We start from the raw sequence: 22156 nt of genomic DNA, 5'->3' as shown, positions 1-22156 counted from the left end.
ACTTCATTCACCTCACTTCATCTCATCATGTAAGCATTTAATCATCTCACATCATCACAAAGAAGAAGGGTGAGTACAGGACAGTATGATAGCTTGAGAGAGAGGGCACATTCACGTGACTTTTATTACACTGTACTGTTATAATTGTTCTATTTTATTATTAGTTGTTGTTAATCTCCTACTGTGCCTAGTTTAAAAATTAAACTTATAGGTATGTACTTATAGGAAAAAAACAAAGTACACATAGGGTTCAGTACTATCTACAGTTTCAGGCATCCACTGGGGGTCTTGGAATGTATCTCCCAAGGATGAGGGGTACTAATGTACTATTCCCTTCCCACACTCATAGCAACAAATCTGTATTCTAGTGATTCACAAAACACTTGTAAGGTTAACAGCCAATCTTAGGCTGAGATGCATTACCACATCCTGTTAGCAAACAACGGACACATGAGCAAATTCAATGGTGGACATACATACTTCTTTTGCATGGTCTGATTTATATATGTCATTTAGTGATTACCAAAATAAATTCAGTGAACATCCATCATCTCAAATAAATATAAAATTTTAAAAAAAAGAAAAAAATTTTTTTCTTGTGATGAGAACTCTTGGGATTTTCTCCTTTAACAGCTTTCATATGTAACACACAGCAGCGTTAATTACAATCATCATGCTGTACATTACATCTCTAGTACTTATTTATCTTGTAACTGAAGTTTGTACCTTTTGACCACCTTCATCCAATCCACCTTCCCGAATCTGATCTCTTTTTCTATGAGTTACTTTGCTTTTGAAGTATAATTGACCTACAACACTATGTTAGTTCCCAGTACACAACACGGCGATTCAATATTCTATACATTTAAAAATGATCAAGTCTAGTTATATCTGTCACCATAAAAAGACGTTAAATTATTATTATTAATTATATTCCCCACACTGTGCATTTTATACCCATGACTCTTTTATTTTGTAACTTTAAGTCTGTACCTCTTAATCTCCCTCACCTGTTCCTCTCCTCCCCCCAACCCCTCTCCCCTCTGGCAACTACCTGTTTATTCTCTGTATGTATGACTCTGTTTCTGTTTTCTTAACGTCTGTTCAGTTTTTTAAATTCCACATGTAAGTGACAACATACAGTATCTGTCCTCCTCTGACTTATTTCACTTAGCATAATACCGTCTAGGTCTTTCCATGTTGTCACAAATGGCAGGATTTCATTCTTTTCTATGGCTATTATTCCATTGTATGTATATATATGCCACATCCTCTTTACCCATTCATATATACTTTTATTCTCAACTGCAACTATTCACTAACAATTAGATAAAGAATTAAGCTTACAGCCTCTTGCTAAGATAATGTGTTTAAGATTTGCAAGTCTCATTTTTCACTAACTTGGTAATTATATGTAATGTTATCTAACTAGGCAAATCATTTTTTTGCCTAGGAATTCAAAGCATTGCACAAGTGGAACACTCCTGCCAATTTAACAGACGAAAATGACTTACTGAACAGTTGTTTACCATTTTTTACATGCAAGCACTGGGCTTTACATACAGTAAGTCATTTAATCCTCACAACCACCATATGAAATATGTATTATTAGTAAATTCTCCCTGGAGAGAAATCTGAAGTTGCATATGTTAAGAAACTTGTCGAAGGACACACAGCTAGTGTGTGACTGATCTAACCTTAAAATCCAATGTTTAAAGAACAAACAAAACCCTTAATGTCTGATTGCGAAGTCTGGGCACTTAAACCTTCTGCATGCTGCCTTCCCTGCTGACACGCAGGTTAGGGGGATTAGGGCACCTGGGGCATCTGGGGGCCTCTTCTGCTACTGCTTCTGCCAACATTTGTATTTTGGGGAAGTCTGGTGAGTATGAACATAAAGGATAGCCTTAATCAAAGGCTCTGAGAGCACAAACATGAGGAATAACAGGTTTGGTGGTTGGCAGGTACAAGTGTCATAGGAATGGTATGCCCGGAACGTCCAGCCTCTAGGACAATGATTCTCAACCGGGGATGGCTTTCCCCCCGGGAAGATTTGGTGAAGTCTAGAGACATTTTTGGTTGTCACAACTGAAGGGGTGCTACTGGCACCCAGTGAGTCGAGGCCAAGGACGCTGCTCAACACCCTACAATGCACAGACAGTGCCCATGACAAAGTATTATCCAATCCCACATGTCATCACTATTGAGGTTAAAACATCTGCCCTAGGGCCTTGGTTTCCTCCCCAATCCTTTCCCCAAAGCACAGACTGAAAGAGGGTGATGAGGATCTCTCTGGGGGCTCTAGGGCCCAGGCCCTAGATTTTCTACTGGTTTCATCTAAATAAAAAAAGGGTCTGAGAAATGGAATCTTCCTGCAGGACCAAGAAATGAAATGGTCTGGTGAACGCACAAAGACACGAAACACACAACCCAAGTGCGTTTCAATGGTCACAGCTACTGAGGGGCAGGGCTGGGCTGAGCGTGTCATTTGGTCATATCTAGAACATCGCTCAGTGTCTTGACATGCTCAGGCAAAGTACTTAAGAAAAACCCAAATTTTCAATAGTGAACTTGCAAACCTAAGTACACATCACAGAAGGAAATGCTGTACTCCCAGATGAAACACGGATATTTGCCCAATGCTCTGTAAAACAGTTCATACTTTTAGAAAACATTAAAGAGCAGCTAACTGCCAAAATTTGCCATGCTATTTTATGTCCTATTACTGTAATATTACCAAGCCCCAGAATTTTAAGTCCCTCTGAAGTTTTGACAGTAGTCTGGAATAAAAGCACACTTGTCCAAATTATGCCTTTAAATAAATAACAGAGCCTTTGCTGAACTCGTGTGTGTATATGTGTACCTGTGTGTGTTTAACATTTACTGTAGGAAATAATATTTCTTACCAACTTTTGATCCACTAACTGCACAATTTTTCCACTTGGCTCAAATGCATTTATCATATTTTTCAGGGAATTCACTATAACTTTTAGCTGAAAAATAAATTTAAAAGTTGATAAGAGACATAAAGAAGTGTTGACATTTAAGATTAATACTGGTATAATGAAAACAGATCTAGACCTTCTGACTTACCCATATGCAGCTAAATAGAGGAGTACTATTTAAAAACGTATATGTAAACACATCTTTAACATGACATTTGATTAACCATTTAGATGATGCATATGATATGAGCTAAAGAAACAAAGGCAAAGGCTAGTAAAAAGAGCAAGACGCTACAGAGAAATGACATCTTTCCTCTACTATCATTTATTGTAAATGGCAGAGAACCATGGAAAGCAGATTCTTAAAATACTTGGTACATAATATCATGACGTGTTCTTTCAAATGCAATTATATCCAGTAAAGTCAGAAACAAAAGATTTAAGAATCATAGCATACCGCTGGTGCCTTGTCAACCATCAATTCATGCCATCTTTTGTACGGTGGTAAATCGAGATTTATAGTGTACCACGGAACCGGACCCCTATAGCTGTAATGAGAGGTGTATCATCTTGAAATGTTAAAAGCAGTTTTTTGATGATGGTCAGACAGTTACATCTATATGGATATGTTAGAGACATATTCTTAATAACAATAGAGAAACTGGTACTCAAACCAAAACTCGTAGAAAAAGCTCATTTCCCACCCAGCACTTCTGCCCTATGTTGTATATACAATCACAAGACATTTTAGAAATCCTAGAATTATATGTTCTAGAAGGTTAACGTGTTGTGGTGATAGGCAAAATAATCAACTTTGGCTCAAGAGCTATACGTAAGCTCAATATCACTGCTAGAAAATATCTGCCCTTTTCTCCCTCCTAAATCTCTACGAAGATTTAGTCTAGGCTCTGGGCACTTCCCCAGTTGGTTTCCCAGTCTCAGAATTCCCTCTTAGACGGTCTTAACACTACTGTCAAACCACTGACTCCAGCGCTGGCTTCAGTAAGGTCACTTTTTAAGCCCCCAGAGTGGCAACACAGTGTATGAGCTTCCCATGACTGGCTTCAAGAAACTTTACCATTCCCTCGGTCATGCTACTCTTCCTACTGTACTTCCTCTCTTTCCTCTCTTCTCAGTTGTAGTGGAATAACTGAGGACATGGAAAGGAGATGTGACCCATGAGCCCCCTCCCCCCAGCAAACTGGGGGCTGGCGAATAAGCCAGAACTGCAAACAGTCCTGATTGCTTTGAGCCCCCCCGGCAAACCGGGGGCATGTGAATAAGCCAGAACTGTAAACAGTCCTGGATGTTTTGAGCCCCCCGCCCCCCCCCCGCAAACCAGGGGCCTGCAAATAAGCATTGAGTGCTTCAGGCACTGATCCATGAGATGTCCTCAGTATAATCAGAATGGTGGGAATGCAAGGAAATGTCCTTGTGCTACTTTTGCGCTCAAGGACGAAGCACGGGATGTTTTCAAGAAAGCCCATTATTGCTTGTATAATCAATAAAAGCATATGTCGCTGCTTTGACATTTCTGGAATGTTAAGAAAACAAGTCTTAAAATGTAAACATAGATAATACTTAAATAAAAGCTACCACAGCAGGACAGACGGCGCTGTTTTGCCTGAGCCAGCGGCAGCCCTCTACTGCTGTGTTTCGGCACAATTCATCTCGTGTGATGAGCTTGCTTTCGGAAACCCTGACATAAGAAAAACTACAACACTCAGTCTTCTGTAGTAAGTCCAAGCCCAAGCACTGTTTGATCATACCCATTCCTCAAAGTCCTACTCCTCAGTTTACACACAGCAATTTCTACTATGAGGATATAGCAACACCCACTCCCGTACCAGTGGACTTGGGCCTTATTCCTGATGGATGAACTCTACAACTATTCTCTGCCGCCACAGAAACATTATCTTCTGGCACTTGCTACTGAACTGAAATAGCCTCTAAGGGTGTGCCAGTCAGTGACTGATCAGCTTAAAGTGGCCTAAAAATAGCCAGCATTTGCTCCCTTACTGCCCTGCCTCAGAGAAGCAGAAGGTGGGGTCTGGTGGGTGCTACAATGTTACCAGGCTCTTAAATATACAGACATAAATCCAGACTTATGTGTACAGCGGGGATGGGTTAAGGGAGTATGAGTTAGTTCCTAAAAGTCAAGAATTGCAGTCCTATTTATACTTCTAGAGTCATGAATAATTACTTGATTCACGTTGCTGAGCTTGGGGCCTGGGCGTATGTATACGGTTCTATGAAACTGTTAACCAGAAGCCACTCACGTTGTGATTTAGACAGAAAAGGAAAGCACAGGCAATTCTGGAAACATACATCTAAACCAAATCACAAGATTGAATTTTGTTTTTCTCAAAGCACTTTCAACCTCCCATTTCCTTAGTAGCTGATATCTATATTAAATACTGTAACACTTAAATCCCAGAAAAAAGCTTTATATAAAAACAACTGAATTCAGCTTCTAACCATAATTTCACACGTGAAATTCTGTCCCACAATTCAGTACAATAATGACTGTTCCTCCTGTTATGGCAGGGGCTACAACTCCCTCGCCTCTCCGCCAGCACGCATTTGGATTTCCTCGCCTAGGAGCAATGGTAAATCAGCAGCCCGCTGGGCGCAGGCACGTTGGTGGCACCGTCATAAGACACGTGTTCTACCTGTGAACTCCAATCAGCTGCTTCTCCCCGCGTAACTTCCAACAAAACCCAAAACATGCCCCTATATCTGCGATGAACTCCTGATTCTTTTTCAGTATAGGATTCCAAAGTAAAAATGGAGAGGACAAACTCATTACAGCAGAGGATTATGATTAAGTGGGAGTGGGAAGACCCCAGAAGCCTCTCTACAGTAAAATCTCCACTCATCAGAATTCCTTGACAAAACTGTTATTAATCTGATTCAGAAAATTATTTTAATAGCTAAAGCTTACTATGATTTTGGCTAACTATAATCCCATGTTTCACTTCTCATTCAACACTTTTCTAAAGTATTTCAGTATTTAACATCTGCACCTCAATTTCCTAGAGAAATAAAGAGTATTTACCTTATGAGAGCAGTGAAGATTACATGAAATATGCAAAAAATACTTAGCAGCATCGGTATTTATTTATCTATTTAGGCTGTGCCGTGCAGCACGTGGGATCTTATTAGTTCCCCAGCCAGGAACTGAACCTGTGCCCCCTGCATCGGGAGCTCGCATTCTTAACCACTGGACTGCCAGGGAAGTTCCATAGCATTGGTATTATTATTTTTTTTTTTGAATTTTACATTTTTTTTTATACAGCAGGTTCTTATTAGTCATAGATTTTATACACATCAGCGGATACATGTCAATCGCAGTCTCCCAATTCATCACAAAACCATCCCCACCCCCCCAAGGCTTTCCCCCCTTGGTGTCCATACGTTTGTTCTCTACATCTGTGTCTCAACTTCCGCCCTGCAAACCGGTTCATCTGTACCATTTTTCTAGGTTCCACATACATGCATTAATATACAATATTTGTTTTTCTCTTTCTGACTTATTTTCCTCTGTATGACAGTCTCTAGATCCATCCACGTCTCAACAAATGACCCAATTTCGTTCCTTTTTATGGTGGAGTAATACTCCATTGTATATATATATCACAACTTCTTTATCCACTTGTCTGTCAGTGGGCATTTAGGTTGCTTCCATGACCTGGATATTGTAAACAGTGCTGAAATGAACACTGGGGTGCATTTGTCTTTTTAAATTATGGTGTTCTCTGGGTATATGCCCAGTAGTGGGATTGCTGGATCATATGGTAATTCTATATTTAGTTTTTTGTTTTTTTGCGGTACGCAGGCCTATCACTGTTGTGGCCTCCCCCGTTGTGGAGCATAGGCTCTGGATGCACAGGCTCAGCGCCCATGGCTCACGGGCCCAGCCGCTCCGTGGCATGTGGGATCTTCCCGGACCGGGGCACGAACCCGTGTCCCCTGCATCGGCAGGCGGACTCTCAACCACTGCGCCACCAGGGAAGCCCTATTTTTAGTTTTTTAAGGAACCTCCATACTGTTCTCCATAGTGGCTGTATCAATTTACATTCCCACCAACAGTGCAAGAGGGGTCCCTTTTCTCCACACCCTCTCCAGCATTTGTTGTTTGTAGATTTTCTGAGGATGCCCATTCTAACTGGTGTGAAGTGATAACTCATTGTTGTTTTGATTTGCATTTCTCTAATAATTAGTGATGTTGAGCAGCTTCTCATGTGCTTCTTGGCCTTCTGTATGTCTCCTTTGGAGAAATATCTATTTAGGTCTTCTGCCCATTTTTGGATTGGGTTACCTGTTTCTTTAATATTGAGCTACATGAGCTGTTTATATATTTTGGAGATTAATCCTTTGTTCGATGATTCCTTTGCAAATATTTTCTCCCATTCTGAGGGTTTTCTTTTTGTCTTGTCTATGGTTTCCTTTGCTGTGCAAAACCTTTGAAGTTTCATCAGGTCCCATTTGTTTATTGTTTTATTTATTATTTATTTATTTTTTGCGGTACGCAGGCCTCTCACTATTGTGGACTCCCCCGTTGTGGACAACAGGCTCCGGACGCGCAGGCTCAGCAGCCATGGCTCTTGGGCCCAGCCGCTCCGTGGCATGTGGGATCTTCCCGGACCGGGACACGAACCTGCGTCCCCTGCATCGGCAGGCAGACTTTCAACCACTGCGCTACCAGGGAAGCCCTAGTTTTGTTTTTATTTCCATTACTCTAGGAGGTGGATCAAAACAGATCTTGCTGTGATTTATGTCAAAGAGTGTCCTTCCTATGTTTTCCTCTAAGAGTTTTATAGTGCCTGGTCTTACATTGAGGTCTTTAATCCATTTTGAGTTTATTTTTGTGTATGGTGTTAGGGAGTGTTCTAATTTCATTCTTTTTCATGTAGCAGTCCAGTTTTCCCAGCACCACTTATTGAAGAGACTGTCTTTTCTCCATTGTATATCCTTGCCTCCTTTGTCACAGATTAGTTGACCATAGGTGCGTGGGTTCATCTCTGGGCTTTCTATCTTGTTCCATTGATCTATGTTTCTGTTTTTGTGCCAGTACCATATTGTCCTGATTATTGTAGCTTTGTAGTATAGTCTGAAGTCAAGGAGTCTGATTCCTCCAGCTCTGTTTTTTTCCCTCAAGAATGCTTTGGCTATTCGGGGTCTTTTGTGTCTCCATACAAATTTTAAGATTTTTTTCTTCTAGTTCTGTTAAAAAATGACATTGGTAATTTGATAGGGATTGCACTGAATCTGTAGATTGCTTTGGGTAGTTTGGTCATTTTCACAGTACTGATTCTTCCAATCCAAGAACATGGTATATCTATCTGTTTGTATCATCTTTAATTTCTTTCATCAGTGACTTATAGTTTTCTGCATACAGGTCTTTTGTCTCCCAAGGTAGGTTTATTCCTAGGTATTTTATTCTTTTTGTTGCAATGGTAAATAGGAATGTTTCCTTAATCTCTCTTTCAGATTTTTCATCATTAGTGTATAGGAATGAAAGAGATTTCTGTGCACTGATTTTGTATCCTGTTTCTTTACCAAATTCATTGATTAGCTCTAGTAGTTTTCTGGTGGCATCTTTAGGATTCTCTATGTACAGTATAATGTCATCTGCAAACAGTGACAGTTTTACTTCTTCTTTTCCAATTTGTATTCCTTGTATTTCTTTTTCTCCTCTGATTGCCATGGCTAGGACTTCCAAAACTATGTTGAATAATAGTGGTGAGAGTGGACATCTTTGTCTCATTCCTGATCTTAGAGGAAATGCTTTCATTTCAGTTTTTCACCATTGAGAATGATGTTTGCTGTGGGTTCGTCGTATCTGGTCTTTATTATGGTGAGGTAGGTTCCCTCTATGCCCACTTTCTGGAGAGTTTTTATCATACATGGGTGTTGAATTTTGTCAAAAGCTTTTTCTGCATCTATTGAGATGATCATATGGTTTTTATTCTTCCATTTGTTAATATGGTGTATCACATTGATTGATTTGCGTGTATTGAAGAATCCTTGCATCCGTGGGATAAATCCCACTTCATCATGAAGTATGATCCTTTTAATGTGTTGTTAGATTCTGTTTGCTAGTATTTTGCTGAGGATTTTTGCATCTACATTCATCAGTGACATTGGTCTGTAATTTTCTTTTTTTGTAGTATCTTTGTCTGGTTTTGGTATCAGGGTGATGGTGGCCTCATAGAATGAGTTTGGCAGTGTTCCTTCCTCTGCAATTTTTTGTAAGAGTTTGAGAAGGATGGGTGTTAGCTCTTCTCTGAATGTTTGACAGAATTCACCTGTGAAACCATCTGTTCCTGGACTCTTGTTTGTTGGAAGATTTTTAATCACCGTTTCAATTTCATTACTTGTGATTGGTCTGTTCATATTTTCTATTTCTTCCTGGTTATGTCTGGCAAGGAATGTTATGCCTTTCTAAGAATTTGTCCATTTCTTCCAGGTTGTCCATTTTATCGGCATAGAGTTGCCTGTAGTAGTCTCTTAGGATGCTTTGTATTTCTGCGGTGTCTGTTGTAACTTCTCGTTTTTCATTTCTAATTTTATTGATTTGAGTCCTCTCCCTCTTTTTCTTGATGAGTCTGGCTAATGGTTTATCAATTTTGTTTATCTTTTCAGAGAACCAGCTTTTAGTTTTATTGATCTTTGCTATTGTTTCCTTTGTTTCTATTTCATTCATTTCTGCTCTGATCTTTATGATTTCTTTCCTTCTGCTCACCTTGGGTTTTGTTTGTTCATCTTTCTCTAGTTCCTTTAGGTGCAAGGTTAGATTGTTTGAGATTTTTCTTGTTTCTTGAGGTAGGCTTGTACAGCTATAAACTTCCCTCTTAGAACTGCTTTTGCTGCATCCCACAGGTTTTGATCGTTGTGTTTTCATTGTCATTTGTCTCTAGGTATTTTTTGATTTCCTCTTTGATTTCTTCAGTGATGTCTTGGTTATTCAGTAACATATTGTTTAGCGTCCATGTGTTTGTGTTTTTTATGTATTTTTCCGTGTAACTGACTTCTAATCTCATAGTGTTGAGGTCAGAAAGGTGCTTGATATGATTTCAATTTTCTTACATTTTACTAAGGCTTGATTTGTGACCCAAGATATGATCTATCCTGGAGAATGTTCTGTATGCACTTGAGAAGAAAGTGTAATCTGCTGTTTTTGGATGGAATGTCCTATAAATATCAATTAAATCTACCTGGTCTATTGTGTCATTTAATGCTTCTCTTTCCTTATTTATTTTCATTTTGGATGATCTGTCCATTGGTGTAAGTGAGGTGTTAAAGTCCCCCACTATTATTGTGTTACTGTCAATTTCCTCTTTTACAGCTATTAGCAGTTGCCTTATGTATTGAGGTGCTCCTATGTTGGGTGCATATGTATTTATAATTGCTATATCTTCTTCTTGGATTCATCCCTTGATCATTATGTAGTGTCCTTCCTTGTCTCTTGTAACATTCTTTCTTTCTTTATTATTTATTTATTTTGGGTATGTGGGCCTCTCACTGTTGTGGCCTCTCCTGTTGCGGAGCACAGGCTCTAGACATGCAGGCTCAGCAACCGTGGCTCATGGGCGCAGCCACTCCGCAGCATGTGGGATCTTCCCGGACTGGAGCACGAACCTGTGTCCCCTGCATCGGCAGGCAGACTCTCAACCACTGCACCACCAGGGAAGCCCACATTCTTTATTTTAAAGTCTATTTTATCTGATATGAGTAGCTGAAAGCTACTTCAGCTTTCTTTTGATTTCCATTTGCATGGAGTATCTTCTTCCATCCCCTCACTTTCAGTCTGTATTTGTCCCTAGGTCTGAAGTGGATCTCTTGTAGACAGCATATAGATGGGTCATGTTTTTGTATCCATTTAGCGAGCCTGTGTCTTTTGGTTGGAGCATTTAATCCATTCACATTTAAGGTAGTTATTGATAGGTATGTTCCTGTGACCATTTTCTTAATTGTTTTGGGTTTGTTTTTGTAGGTTCTTTGCTTCTCTTGTGTTTTCCACTTAGAGAAGTTCCCTTAGCATTTGTTGTAGAGCTGGTTTGGTGGTGCTGAATTCTCTTAGCTTTTGCTTGTCTGTAAAGCTTTTGATTTCTCCATCGAATCTGAATGAGATCCTTGCCAGGTAGAGTAATCTTCGCTGTAGGTTCTTCTCTTTCAGCACTTTAGGTAAATCATGCCACTCCCTTCTGGCTTGTGAATTTCTGCTGAGAAATCAGCTGTTAACCTTATGGGAGTTCCCTTCTATGTTATTTGTCATTTTTCCCTTGCTGCTTTCAATAATTTTTCTTTGTCTTTAATTTTGCCCAATTTGATTACTATGTGTCTCGGCATGTTTCTCCTTGGGTTTATCCTGTATGGGACTCACTGCACTTCCTGGACTTGGGTGGCTATTTCCTTTCCCATGTTAGCGAAGTTTTAAACTATAATCTCTTCAAATATTTTCTCAGGTCCTTTCTCCCTCTCTTCTCCGTCTGCGCCCCCTATAATGCGAATATTGTGTTTAACGTTGTCCCAGAAGTCCCTTAAGCTGTCTTCATTCTTTTTTCTTTATTCTCTTCAGTGGCAGTTAATTCTACCATTCTGTCTTCCAGATCACTTATCCATTCTTCTGCCTCAGTTATTCTGCTGCTGTTTCCTTCTAGTGTATTTTTCATTTTAGTTATTGTATTGTTCATCTGTTTGTTTGTTCTTTAATTCTTCTAGATCTTTGTTAAACATTTCTTGCAACTTCTCAATCTTTGCCTTCATTCTTTTTCTGAGGTCCTGGATCGTCTTCACTATCATTATTCTGAATTCTTTTTCTGGAAGGTTGCCTATCTCCACTTCATTTAGTTGTTTTTCTGGGGTTTTATGTTGTTCCTTCATCTGGTACATAGTCCTCTGCCTTTTCATCTTGTCTATCTGTGAATGTGGTTTTTGTTCCACAGGCTGCAGGACTGTAGTTTCTCTTGCTTCTGCTGTCTGCCCTGTGGTGGATGATGCCATCTAAGGGGCTGGTGCAAGTTTCCTGATGGGAGGGACTGGTGGTGGGTAGAGCTGACTGTTGCTCTGGTCGGCAGAGCTCAGTAAAACTTTAATCTGCTTGACTGCTGATGGGTGGGGCTGGGTTCCCTCCCTGTTGGTTGTTTCGCCTGAGGCAACCCAACACTGGAGCCTACCTGGGCTCTTTGGTGGGGCTAATGGTGGACTCTGGGAGGGCTCACGCCAAGGTGTTCTTCCCAGAACTTCTGCTGCCAGTGTCCTTGTCCCCACCGTGAGCCACAGCCACCGTGCCTCTGCAGAAGAACCTCCAACACTAGCAGGTAGGTCTGATTAAGTCTCCCCTGGGGTCACTGCTCCTTCCCCTGGGTCCCTATCCACACACTACTTTGTGTGTGCCCTCCAAGAGTGAAGTCTCTGTTTTCCCTAGTCCTGTCGAAGTCCTGCAGTGAAATCCCATTAGCCTTCTAAGTCTGATTCTCTAGGAATTCCTCCTCCTGTTGCCGGACCCCCAGGTGGGGAAGCCTGACGTGGGGCTCAGAATCTTCACTCCAGTGGGTGGACTTCTGTGGTATAAGTGTTCTCCAGTCTGTGAGTCACCCACCCAGCAGTTATGGGATTTGATTTTATTGTGATTGCGCCCCTCCTACTGTCTTATTGTGGCTTCTCCTTTGTCTTTGGATGTGTGGTGTCTTTTTTGGTGAATTCCAGTGTCTTCCTGTTGATGACCGTCCAGCAGCTAGTTGTTATTCTGGTGTTCTCACAAGAGGGAGTGAGAGCACATCCTTCTACTCCGCCATCTTATTTCAGTAGCCTCACTGCATTGGTATTTAATCAGTAGTGATCACTATAGAATATTTTCCTCCTTTACTGTGAACAATAAACATCATGAAATTATTTTTGAAACTTAGCATTTCCTGTGCCCTGGTCATCATAAGCAACATTAATCATTGACTGAACCCACCTGGTTGTTTGGCAACTAGTCCAAGTGACACAACACACACAGATACACAAATAAGACAGCAGATGCTAGCACCAGTGAGCAGTAGAAAAGAAATGATAATGGGATTCAGTTGGATACAGGAATGCCCTTGTTATCAGTCCCTTGACCTCCAGCACTGATTTGACCCGTCAGGCTGGATAAACAGGTATTCCTCTCCTCCCTCACAACTGCCAATGCATACATCCAGAATCTGCACTTGATTAAAAAGGATGGTCTTAAAGGTACAGGAGGGACTTCCCGGTGGCACAGTGGTTAAGAATCTGCCTGCCAACGCAGGGGACATGGGTTCGGTCCCTGGTCTGGGAAGATCCCACATGCCATGGAGCAACTAACCCGTGCGTCACAACTACCGAGCTTGCGAGATGCAACTACTGAAGCCCGCTCGCCTAGAGCCCGTGCTCTGCAACAAGAGAAGCTACTGCGATGAGAAGCCTGTGCACCACAACGAAAAGTAGCCCCCACTCGCTGCAACTAGAGAAAGCCCACGTGCAGCAATGAAGACCCAACACAGCCAAAAATTTTTAAAAATTTAAAAAAAAGGTACAGGAGGATGTGTTGTCATTCAAAGGTATATGAGTACCACACTTCTCTCCGAGTCCTCAACATCCATTTATAATTCATAGAGAACAAAGATCAGAGCGGAGCTAAGGACTTTCGTCTTGCGAACAAGCCAGTGAGGTAGGAAGGAATCCAGCAGAAACACCAGGGCAAACATATTTATATTATGTAGATGTGTAAATATAAGAAAAATGTTTATTTGCATATGTGCGTGCATGCACACACACACACATGCTAACGTGGAACCAGTTAAATGCCCAAGCAGGGACAGTTTGCAGGGCAGTCAATTCACTGACACCTACACATAAAAGGGAGTAGGGACAAAAAAGCCTTAAATGTGGCAGGTACTCAGTAAATGTTCAATGAACTGGGGCAGAGAGAGCAGCCAAGAGACAGTCGCAATCAATAAGGCACTGCAGATCAATACAATGCCAGTGGTGATGAAAAGGAAGAGCCTCACAGACCGAGCCATGCTAGAGGGCTGGAGTGTGCACTGGCTGCATAGCAACATAGAAACTGGTAACTTCTAAATACTTCCTGCCAAATATTTGCTTCTTTCTACAGAAAGGTGAGTAACTACAAAGAATTTAGTTTATTATGCTTTCACTGTATCTAGGATAGAGGCTATTTAGAAAACATAATCCAGACAAGTGTAGCACAATATATATATACCTGAAGTGCCATAAAAACTGAAATGTCATCTTGATATTACTGGTTAAAGTTGTACGTACCCTGCCTTCCCTTCCCTGCAGCAAGCTTTTAGCGAGAGGGAAGAGCAGGGATAGTACGTTACCCTTCCCGACACACCTCTTCCTTCTTTTTCACATTCTTTACCCTCTGGGCCAGTGAGCTGTTTTCATGTCTTTCCCACAGGCTTATTTAGCCACATAGGATATGAAAAGGTCAAAACCCTAAACTAAAAATATTAATGTAAACACACTAAAACACGATATTGGCCCATCCCTATGCTTTCCAATCCTGTTTTGTCCTCAATAGCTTTGATTATCATGCCAGGGTTAATTTTTTTAATGTTTCATGTGAGACCCTACACTTTTTTGTTTCAGTATGATCCAGTAGTTTATACTCAGGCACCACAGAAAATCACAGGTCACCTCTGCATTTGTCATGATGAGAAAAATACTCAGGGGTAGATAGAAGAATTTAGTGGAGAATGGAAATCGTATTTTTTCTCCTATGATTTCAAAAGGCTAGAAATGGACATTTTCATCATGGGGTATTTTCATATTTGTTCAAAGTCTTAGCCAAATGCATAATACACAAACCTGAGGGAAGAAAAATTTGTCTCAGGATAAAAGAAGACATGACTTAAGTTTTTATTCACTGTCATTATTATTATGAGATCATCACATGGAGAAAAGTCTCCACGAAGGTCAGAGTGAGTCTTGATCATCTGATGTTTACTCACGTTGGTCCAGAGGGAGGATAGGTTGATTTTCTGCAGTCTTCTGTCCACTAAAAAACAAAGACAATTAAGTTTCAGAAAAACAAACTGAGTAGGCAATCTGCAAAAACAGTTGAAGCTTGTGAAGACAAAATCAAGTGTGATCTGCCACTTTAGACCATTTCAATGCCTCTTAAAAGTCTTTTCCTCCCCTGAAAACTTCTAAAATCTCAAACCTAAGTGCATTTTCACTCACTCAATGCAATTTGCACTATTTGCCAGGTATTGTAATTTCCCTTTTCTACTGCAAATATATTGAGTAAAGAGAAAATATAAGAACGTAGATGGACCGAGCTCCCTGGTGGCCCAGTGGTTAGCGTTCTGGGTGTTCACTGCTGTGGCTCGGATTCAATCCATGGTGGGGGAACTGAGATACCCCACAGTGACTTATCATTCTTTTATTACTAGTTCATGATGCCAAGGCATGTTCATCTCCTTTCTGCTGGAGACCCAATATTGTAAAAGACAAAAAAATTTTTTTTAAGAAGTATAAATCCACAATAAGAGGAAGGCGAAGTAGGGAAGGAAACTACTAGAACTGTAGTTTGAGCTCAGAAAATATATCTGCAGCAAATTTGTGTGGGAATGAGATCTCACATCCTGTTTTAACTTTTGATTGTATGGGAAGTATATAAGGTAGCTTGACATTACCTGAGATTCAAACACTCGTTGTTGTCAAAATACTACAGTATGTTTCCCATATAAGTACTGTTTTGCCTTGTAATTTTAGGTTGACCTCATTAAGTAACAGCATCAAGTGTAAACTTAAATTATCAAAGGATAATTTAATTAGCATTTAAATTCTGTTTCTAAATTATTAGAATACAAAATATTAGATATTAAATAATATCAATTTGATAATTCAGTATCAAATTAGCAAAAGCTAATTTCCAAAGCCATTCAGTGTTCGATAATAGTGACTGAGGGTGGTTCTTCTTATTCAGAAAAATTTCAGTCTCAACCCTGAGCTCAAAAGTTGTAGTAAAACTTCACTGCTGCCAACCTATCTAACTGTTAAGTGGTAGGGGCAGTCAGGATATTCAGCATCTATTTCTTACAAAATTCACTCAAGTGAAAATCTATGAGAGCAAAAGAACTTCATGGTTGAATAATAACAGAATGATCGATTTAAGTATTGTCCACAAAGTACCTGCCAATCAACAATATATTTAATAACCACAAGCTTTAAACATCTTGCATTTTCAGAAGTTTTGTACATTTGTCCAACTAAGCTTTTTTTTGCTCCACACAAATTTTTACCACTGTCAACTGTTACACATCATGGCAGATTCCACTTCAGGACTTTCTGAATTACTCAATTCTCAACTTCTTTGAAAACAACCCTGCCTGTTGTTGTTTTATGCAGACTATCCATAGAGACTAATTCTTTAGTCTCAAACTTGGCATCGGATGCTCTAATAAATATTGATAACTGATCAGTATCAAGAGTCAAGAAAAACAACTAGGAATCATTTGCCTTGTTCTTTAATTGATGTTGATGTTGCTGCCAAAGTCCCAGGCAACCGTTCTCGGCTAAAAGCTTATAGTGTGAAACAAATTTTCTCAGGACACATTTCTTCAACTTCTACAAGCAAATGTGAGTTCATCAACTCATCTTTGGCAAATGGCTTTTCTTGCTTTGCTAACAAATAAGCTACTTGGAGACTTACTTTGGCTGCAGCCTCATTTTACTTTGTAAAATGTGTAAATAAATTCTGCTGTGATGAGATACTCTAGATCTTGTTTTTCTAACCACTTTTTTCCCTAGGAGTTGGGAATACTGTGATGACTGCTCGGTCTCGTAATGTCAACATACACTGTATTCTTTTAGCACAACTCTAGCTTCACTGTGTAATAAACACAATGCTTTGCCAGCTAATTAACAAGATAATCCCTACTCCGCTTGGCCTGAAAGCAAGTCTGAAGTCCACTTTTCTCTTCTTTTCTTGTTTTGACATGATAGGTTTAGACTAGTAATTTTCTTAAAGATTAAAAATAACCCGGTGCATTGATACATGTGGCACTTAAAATGCAGCTGAGTTACAACTGCATAAGTGTCATCTGAAGTGTGCAGAGCAGCAATGAAAGCTACGAGCACACTGCATTCAGGCTCTGCTGCAACAACCCAACTGCTGTAGTGCTGAAGCAGCCAGACAAAATGCAAACGAACACGTGTAGCTGTGCTCCAATACAACTCAGTTTATGGACCCTGATGTGTAAATTTTACAAAATTTTGACATGTTACAAAATATTAATCTTCTTTTGAATTTCCCCCCAACTTTTAAAAGACGTAAAAACCATCCCTCACTCGCAGACTTTAAAAAAACAGGTGCCAGGCTGTAGTTTGCCAACCACCACTCAGGGTACTAACACCCATACAAGTTGCCCTTGCTCTTGCCAGATGATCTCTTCAGTTTCTGTCAAGGAAAACCCTTTGAGGTGGTATGTATGTGTGAAAAAAAGAGAGAAGAGGGGAAGAGAGTGTGTGGGTTTAGTCTTTTGCTTAGCTATAATGTTATATGCAGTTCTCTGTGCAGAGGTTGGGATGGGGGTTATTTTCTGTTTGCTGGCCCCTCAACTAAACTCTTTTCATCCTCATCTATTATTCTTACTCTCCAGAATAAATGCTACTCTGAGCCAGGAACCTCTCTGGGATCTCCTTTCCTCAAAACAGCTTTGTCCACTTTGTTTCATCAGTCAAAACTCCTCCACCTACTACCTAAATGCCGAGAAGTAACTAAAAATCTCTCGGACATACCGCGACTCAATTAAAATCATACGCTCGTGGACTGATATTAGACTTTGGTGGCACTTAGTTGTATTTGTTTCCTATTGCTGCTGTAACAAATTACTGCAAACTTAATGCTTAAAACAACACAAATGTATTATGTTACAGCTCTGAAGGTTGGAAGTCTAAAATGGTTCTGCACAGCTGAGTTTCCCCTGGGTCTCCAAGGCAGAATCTGTTTCCTTGACTTTTCCAGCTTCCAGGGGTCACCTACATTCATTGGTTTGTGCCCCCCTTCCTCCATCTGCAAAGTCAGCAGTATAGCATCTTCTCTCTTCTTTGGCCTCCTGCCTCCCTGTTATAAAGATGTCTGTGATTATATCGGCCCCCTTGGATAATCCAATACAACATCCCCATCTCAAGATTCTTTACTAAATCACATTTGCCAAGTTCCTTTTGCCATAAAAAATAACATGTTCACAGGTTCTAGGAACTAGGACATGGACATCCTTGGGAAGCCATTATTCATCCTACCATATATCTATACAAAAAGACATTTCAAAGATGAAATATGTAAAATCTCATTACAGATCAGGAATAACATAGAAACATTTGCAATCACTTTGGGACACTAACCCTAAGTACCCAAAATCAAATGCCCACCCCACAAGAATTCAATTCTTCGCATTAGCAGACCTCTATTACAAAAAGTGTACTAATTTGTTATTAAAACATTTTCATCAATAAGAATTTTGTGGGAATTTGTCTTCTCTCTTGTCATATAAATATCTATATAACATCCTTGATTTTGCCTCTTGGCCCACAAAGCCTAAAAGATTTACTATCTGGCCCTGTGCAGGAAAAGTTTAACGACTCCTGCCTGAGAGTTAAGGCCTCCTATTCTAACATTTAGAAAAATACAAAGAAAACTGGGCTTCCCTGGTGGCGCAGTGGTTGAGAGTCCGCCTGCCGATGCAGGGGACACGGGTTTGTGCCCCGGTCCGGGAAGATCCCACATGCTGTGGAGTGGCTGGGCCCATGAGCCATGGCTGCTGAGCCTGCGTGTCCGGAGCCTGTGCTCCGCAACAGGAGAGGCCACAACAGTGAGAGGCCCGCGTACCGCAAAAAAAAAAAAAAAAAAAAGAAACAAAAAAAAAAACTAGCTCCAAAATATTCCAATACTTTAAGGAACAGAGGAAAATATAAAACAAAATAATATAAATTAATAGCGGAATCAATACTCTAATAGTAACCTCAAGAGAAATTCAATATGCTGTTATATCTATAAAACAAAAACAAGATGTTATAAAAAATAAGTTCAACCAGGTAGTTAAAAACATAACTGCTGGGCTTCCCTGGTGGCGCAGTGGTTTGAGAGTCCGCCTGCCGATGCAGGGGACACACGTTTGTGCCCCGGTCCGAGAGGATCCCACATGCCGCAGAGCGGCTGGGCCCGTGAGCCATGGCCGCTGAGCCTGTGCGTCCGGAGCCTGTGCTCCGCAACGGGAGAGGCCACAACAGTGAGAGGCCTGTGTACCGCAAAAAAAACCCATAACTGCTCATCCATCAATAGATGAATGGATAAAGAAGGTATATAAACATAATGGAATACTACTCAACCACAAAAGGAAAGAAATTTTGCCATTTGCAGCAACATGGATGGACCTGGAGGGCCTTCTGCTTAGTGAAATAAGTCAGACAAAGAAAGACAAATACTGTATGATCTCACTTATACCTGGAATCTACAAAGTACAACAAACTATTGAATATAACGAAAGACAAGCAGACACAGATATAGAGAATAAACTAGTGGTTACCAGTGGAGAGAGGGAAGCGGGGAGGGGCAATATAGGGGTAAGAAATTAAGAGGTACAAACTATTAGGTATAAAATAAGCTACAAGGATATACTGTACAACACGAGGACTACAGCTAGTATTTTATAATAACTATAAATGGAGTATAACCTTTAAAAATTGTAAGTCACTATATTGTACACCTGTAACTTAAATAATATTGTACATCAGTTATACTTCAATAAAAAACGTAACTGCTGAAATAAAAAGGATAGGAAAATAAAGGCGAGGAAATCTCTCCCAGAATACAGGGGAAAAATTATATAGAAAACACAGGAGGAAAAAAAAAAAAGAAGAGAATTAGAGAATCAGTGCATGGGGCCCAACATCTGATTAACTGGATTTCCAGAAAGAGAGCAGAGACAATAAAGAGGAGAAAATTATGAAAGAAATAATATAGGAAAATTTCCCACAGCTGAAAGGAGATGAGTCCTGAAAATGAAAAGACCTACTGATTATTTGAAATAATGACTGAATACAAGGACTTTCAGTCAGACACATCACTGAGTTATTTCAAAACATAAAGGATAAAGAGAAAAACATAAAAGCTTCTAGCACCGCGTTTGGGCCGGGGAAGTGGGTTTCCTACAAAAGAGTAAGAATCACACTTCCACCAAACTTCTCAACAGCTATATAAATGCTAGAAGAGAGTGATGCCTCCAAACTTGGCAGGAAATTGATTTAAAACTAGAATTTTATAGCTGGTAAAGGCATCGATCAATTTTGAGTTTATTTAAAGTCTTTACTATTAAGTCACTGCAAGGACTCAGAAAGTTCACCTCCCATACATTCTTTCTTAAATTACTTCAAGATGTACTCTAGCAAAACACTGGCATAAACCAAGAGAAAGATGGGACAGGATCCAGAAAAGAATGGCTCCAACTTAACATAGAGTGGTAAAGGGAGCCCTTAAGGTGACAGCTAGTCAACAGACCTAGAAAGCAATAGTGCAACATTATATCAAGGAGACAGGTGCCCTAAAAAGTGGGACTCTACAGAATAAACTGTACAGTTGAAAGGCTGGAAGAATTTGAGAATATGATAAGAGGCACACAGTGTAAGAAAAAAGAAAAACAACCAGAAACTATAGGGGGAAGCTACAGTCTTGGAAAAGAATGGTCCAAATAAAAAGAAAATGGTCTCAACTAGAAGCGGAATTCAGTAGGTTTCAAGAAGAATAGACAGAATATTGAGAAGATATGTCAGAAGCTGAAAAATATACAGGATACAGTGATGATGGCATAGGTTTGTTTTCTTCTTCTAATGAGAAAAAGGGAAAGAAATTAGAAACTCCAATGAAAAAATTTGTACAAGGCATAATATAAATATGAAGCAAATTAAAATGAAGCAAATTAAAATGAATATGAGCATTTGGCATGAATATGAGTATTTGGTAGAAAATATATTTGAATATATATATTTTATATATATATAAAATATATATATTTTAGTGCCGTTAGAGTTACAGCTTTAGAATTATAGAGAAGGACATGTAATCACAGCACACTGAGCAATGACCAATGTTTTCAAGTCACACTTCTTTAAACATTGTTTACCGTCTTCATTCTTTGAAAGGAGACATACGAAGTACAGATGACTCAATTACAGTTACAATTATGTTACCAATGTTTACTAAACAAGACTGAAAGCACATAGAACTGAAGAAGAAAAGGGAGAAAAAGGTAGAGGGGTTAAGGAGTCCACTTGCCCCACTTCAATATTGTGCTTAAGTATTGAGCCATGGCAATTAGACAAGAAAATGAAATAAAAGGCATCCAAATTGGAAAAGAAGTAAAACTGTCTCATTTTCAGATGACACTATCTTCTACAGAAAACCCTAAGGAATCCATTAAAAACTTTTTAAAACTAATAAACAAGTTGGGCAAGGTTGCAGGATATAAGATGAATGTACAACAGTCAAATGTATTTCTATACAGTAACAATGTGCAAACTGAAATGAAACTAAGAAACTACTCCACTTACAACAGCATCAGAAAGAATACTTAGGAATAAATTTAACCAAAGATGTGCAAGACGTGTACACTGAAAACTACAAAACACTGTAGAAAAAAAATTAAAGACCTAAATAAATGGAAAGATATACATTGTTCATAGATTGGAAGACTTAATATTGTTAAGATGGCAATGCTCCCTAAATTGATCTACAGATTCAATGCAATACCTATCAAAATCCTAGATGGCTTCTTTGCAGAAATAGACAAGTGATCCTAAAATTCACACTGAAATTCAAGGGACGCAGAACATCCAAAACGATCTTAAAAAATAATAACAAAGTTAGAGGACTGACATTTCCTGATTTTAAAACGTACTATCAAAGCTACAGTAATTAAGATAGTGCACTACCAGCATAAAGATATAAATCAATGGAATAGAACTGAGAGTGCAGAAATAAACCCTTACATTTATGCCAATTACAAAGCATATATTTGGTAAAAGATTTGTCTAGAATATATAAAAATCTTACAACTCAAAAAAGGATCTGAACAGACATTTCTCCACATAAAATATAACACAATAAGCAAATGAAAAGATGCTCAACATCATTTGCCAATAGGGAAATGCAAATCAAAAGCACAATGAGG

At 39.5% G+C, this 22156-nt stretch overlaps 1 protein-coding gene across 3 annotated transcripts in view; it reads right to left on the bottom strand.

The window, feature by feature from the left end:
• The window catches only part of ASAH1 (N-acylsphingosine amidohydrolase 1), a 46178-nt gene that overhangs the window by 14423 nt on the left and 9599 nt on the right, over window positions 1-22156 (bottom strand). For all 3 annotated transcript variants that reach the window (XM_030831464.3, XM_060291393.2, XM_060291394.2), the window contains 3 exons: window positions 14936-14982; window positions 3403-3493; window positions 2907-2993 (listed from right to left, as the gene is read on the bottom strand). In XM_030831464.3, the coding sequence (XP_030687324.1) occupies window positions 2907-2993; window positions 3403-3493; window positions 14936-14982 (225 nt within the window). The remainder of the gene's footprint in view (window positions 1-2906; window positions 2994-3402; window positions 3494-14935; window positions 14983-22156) is intronic.

Source organism: Globicephala melas, chromosome 21 (assembly GCF_963455315.2).
Source record: "Globicephala melas chromosome 21, mGloMel1.2, whole genome shotgun sequence".
Taxonomy (NCBI): Eukaryota; Metazoa; Chordata; class Mammalia; order Artiodactyla; family Delphinidae; genus Globicephala; species Globicephala melas.
This window is presented reverse-complemented; position numbering and strand designations above follow the sequence as displayed.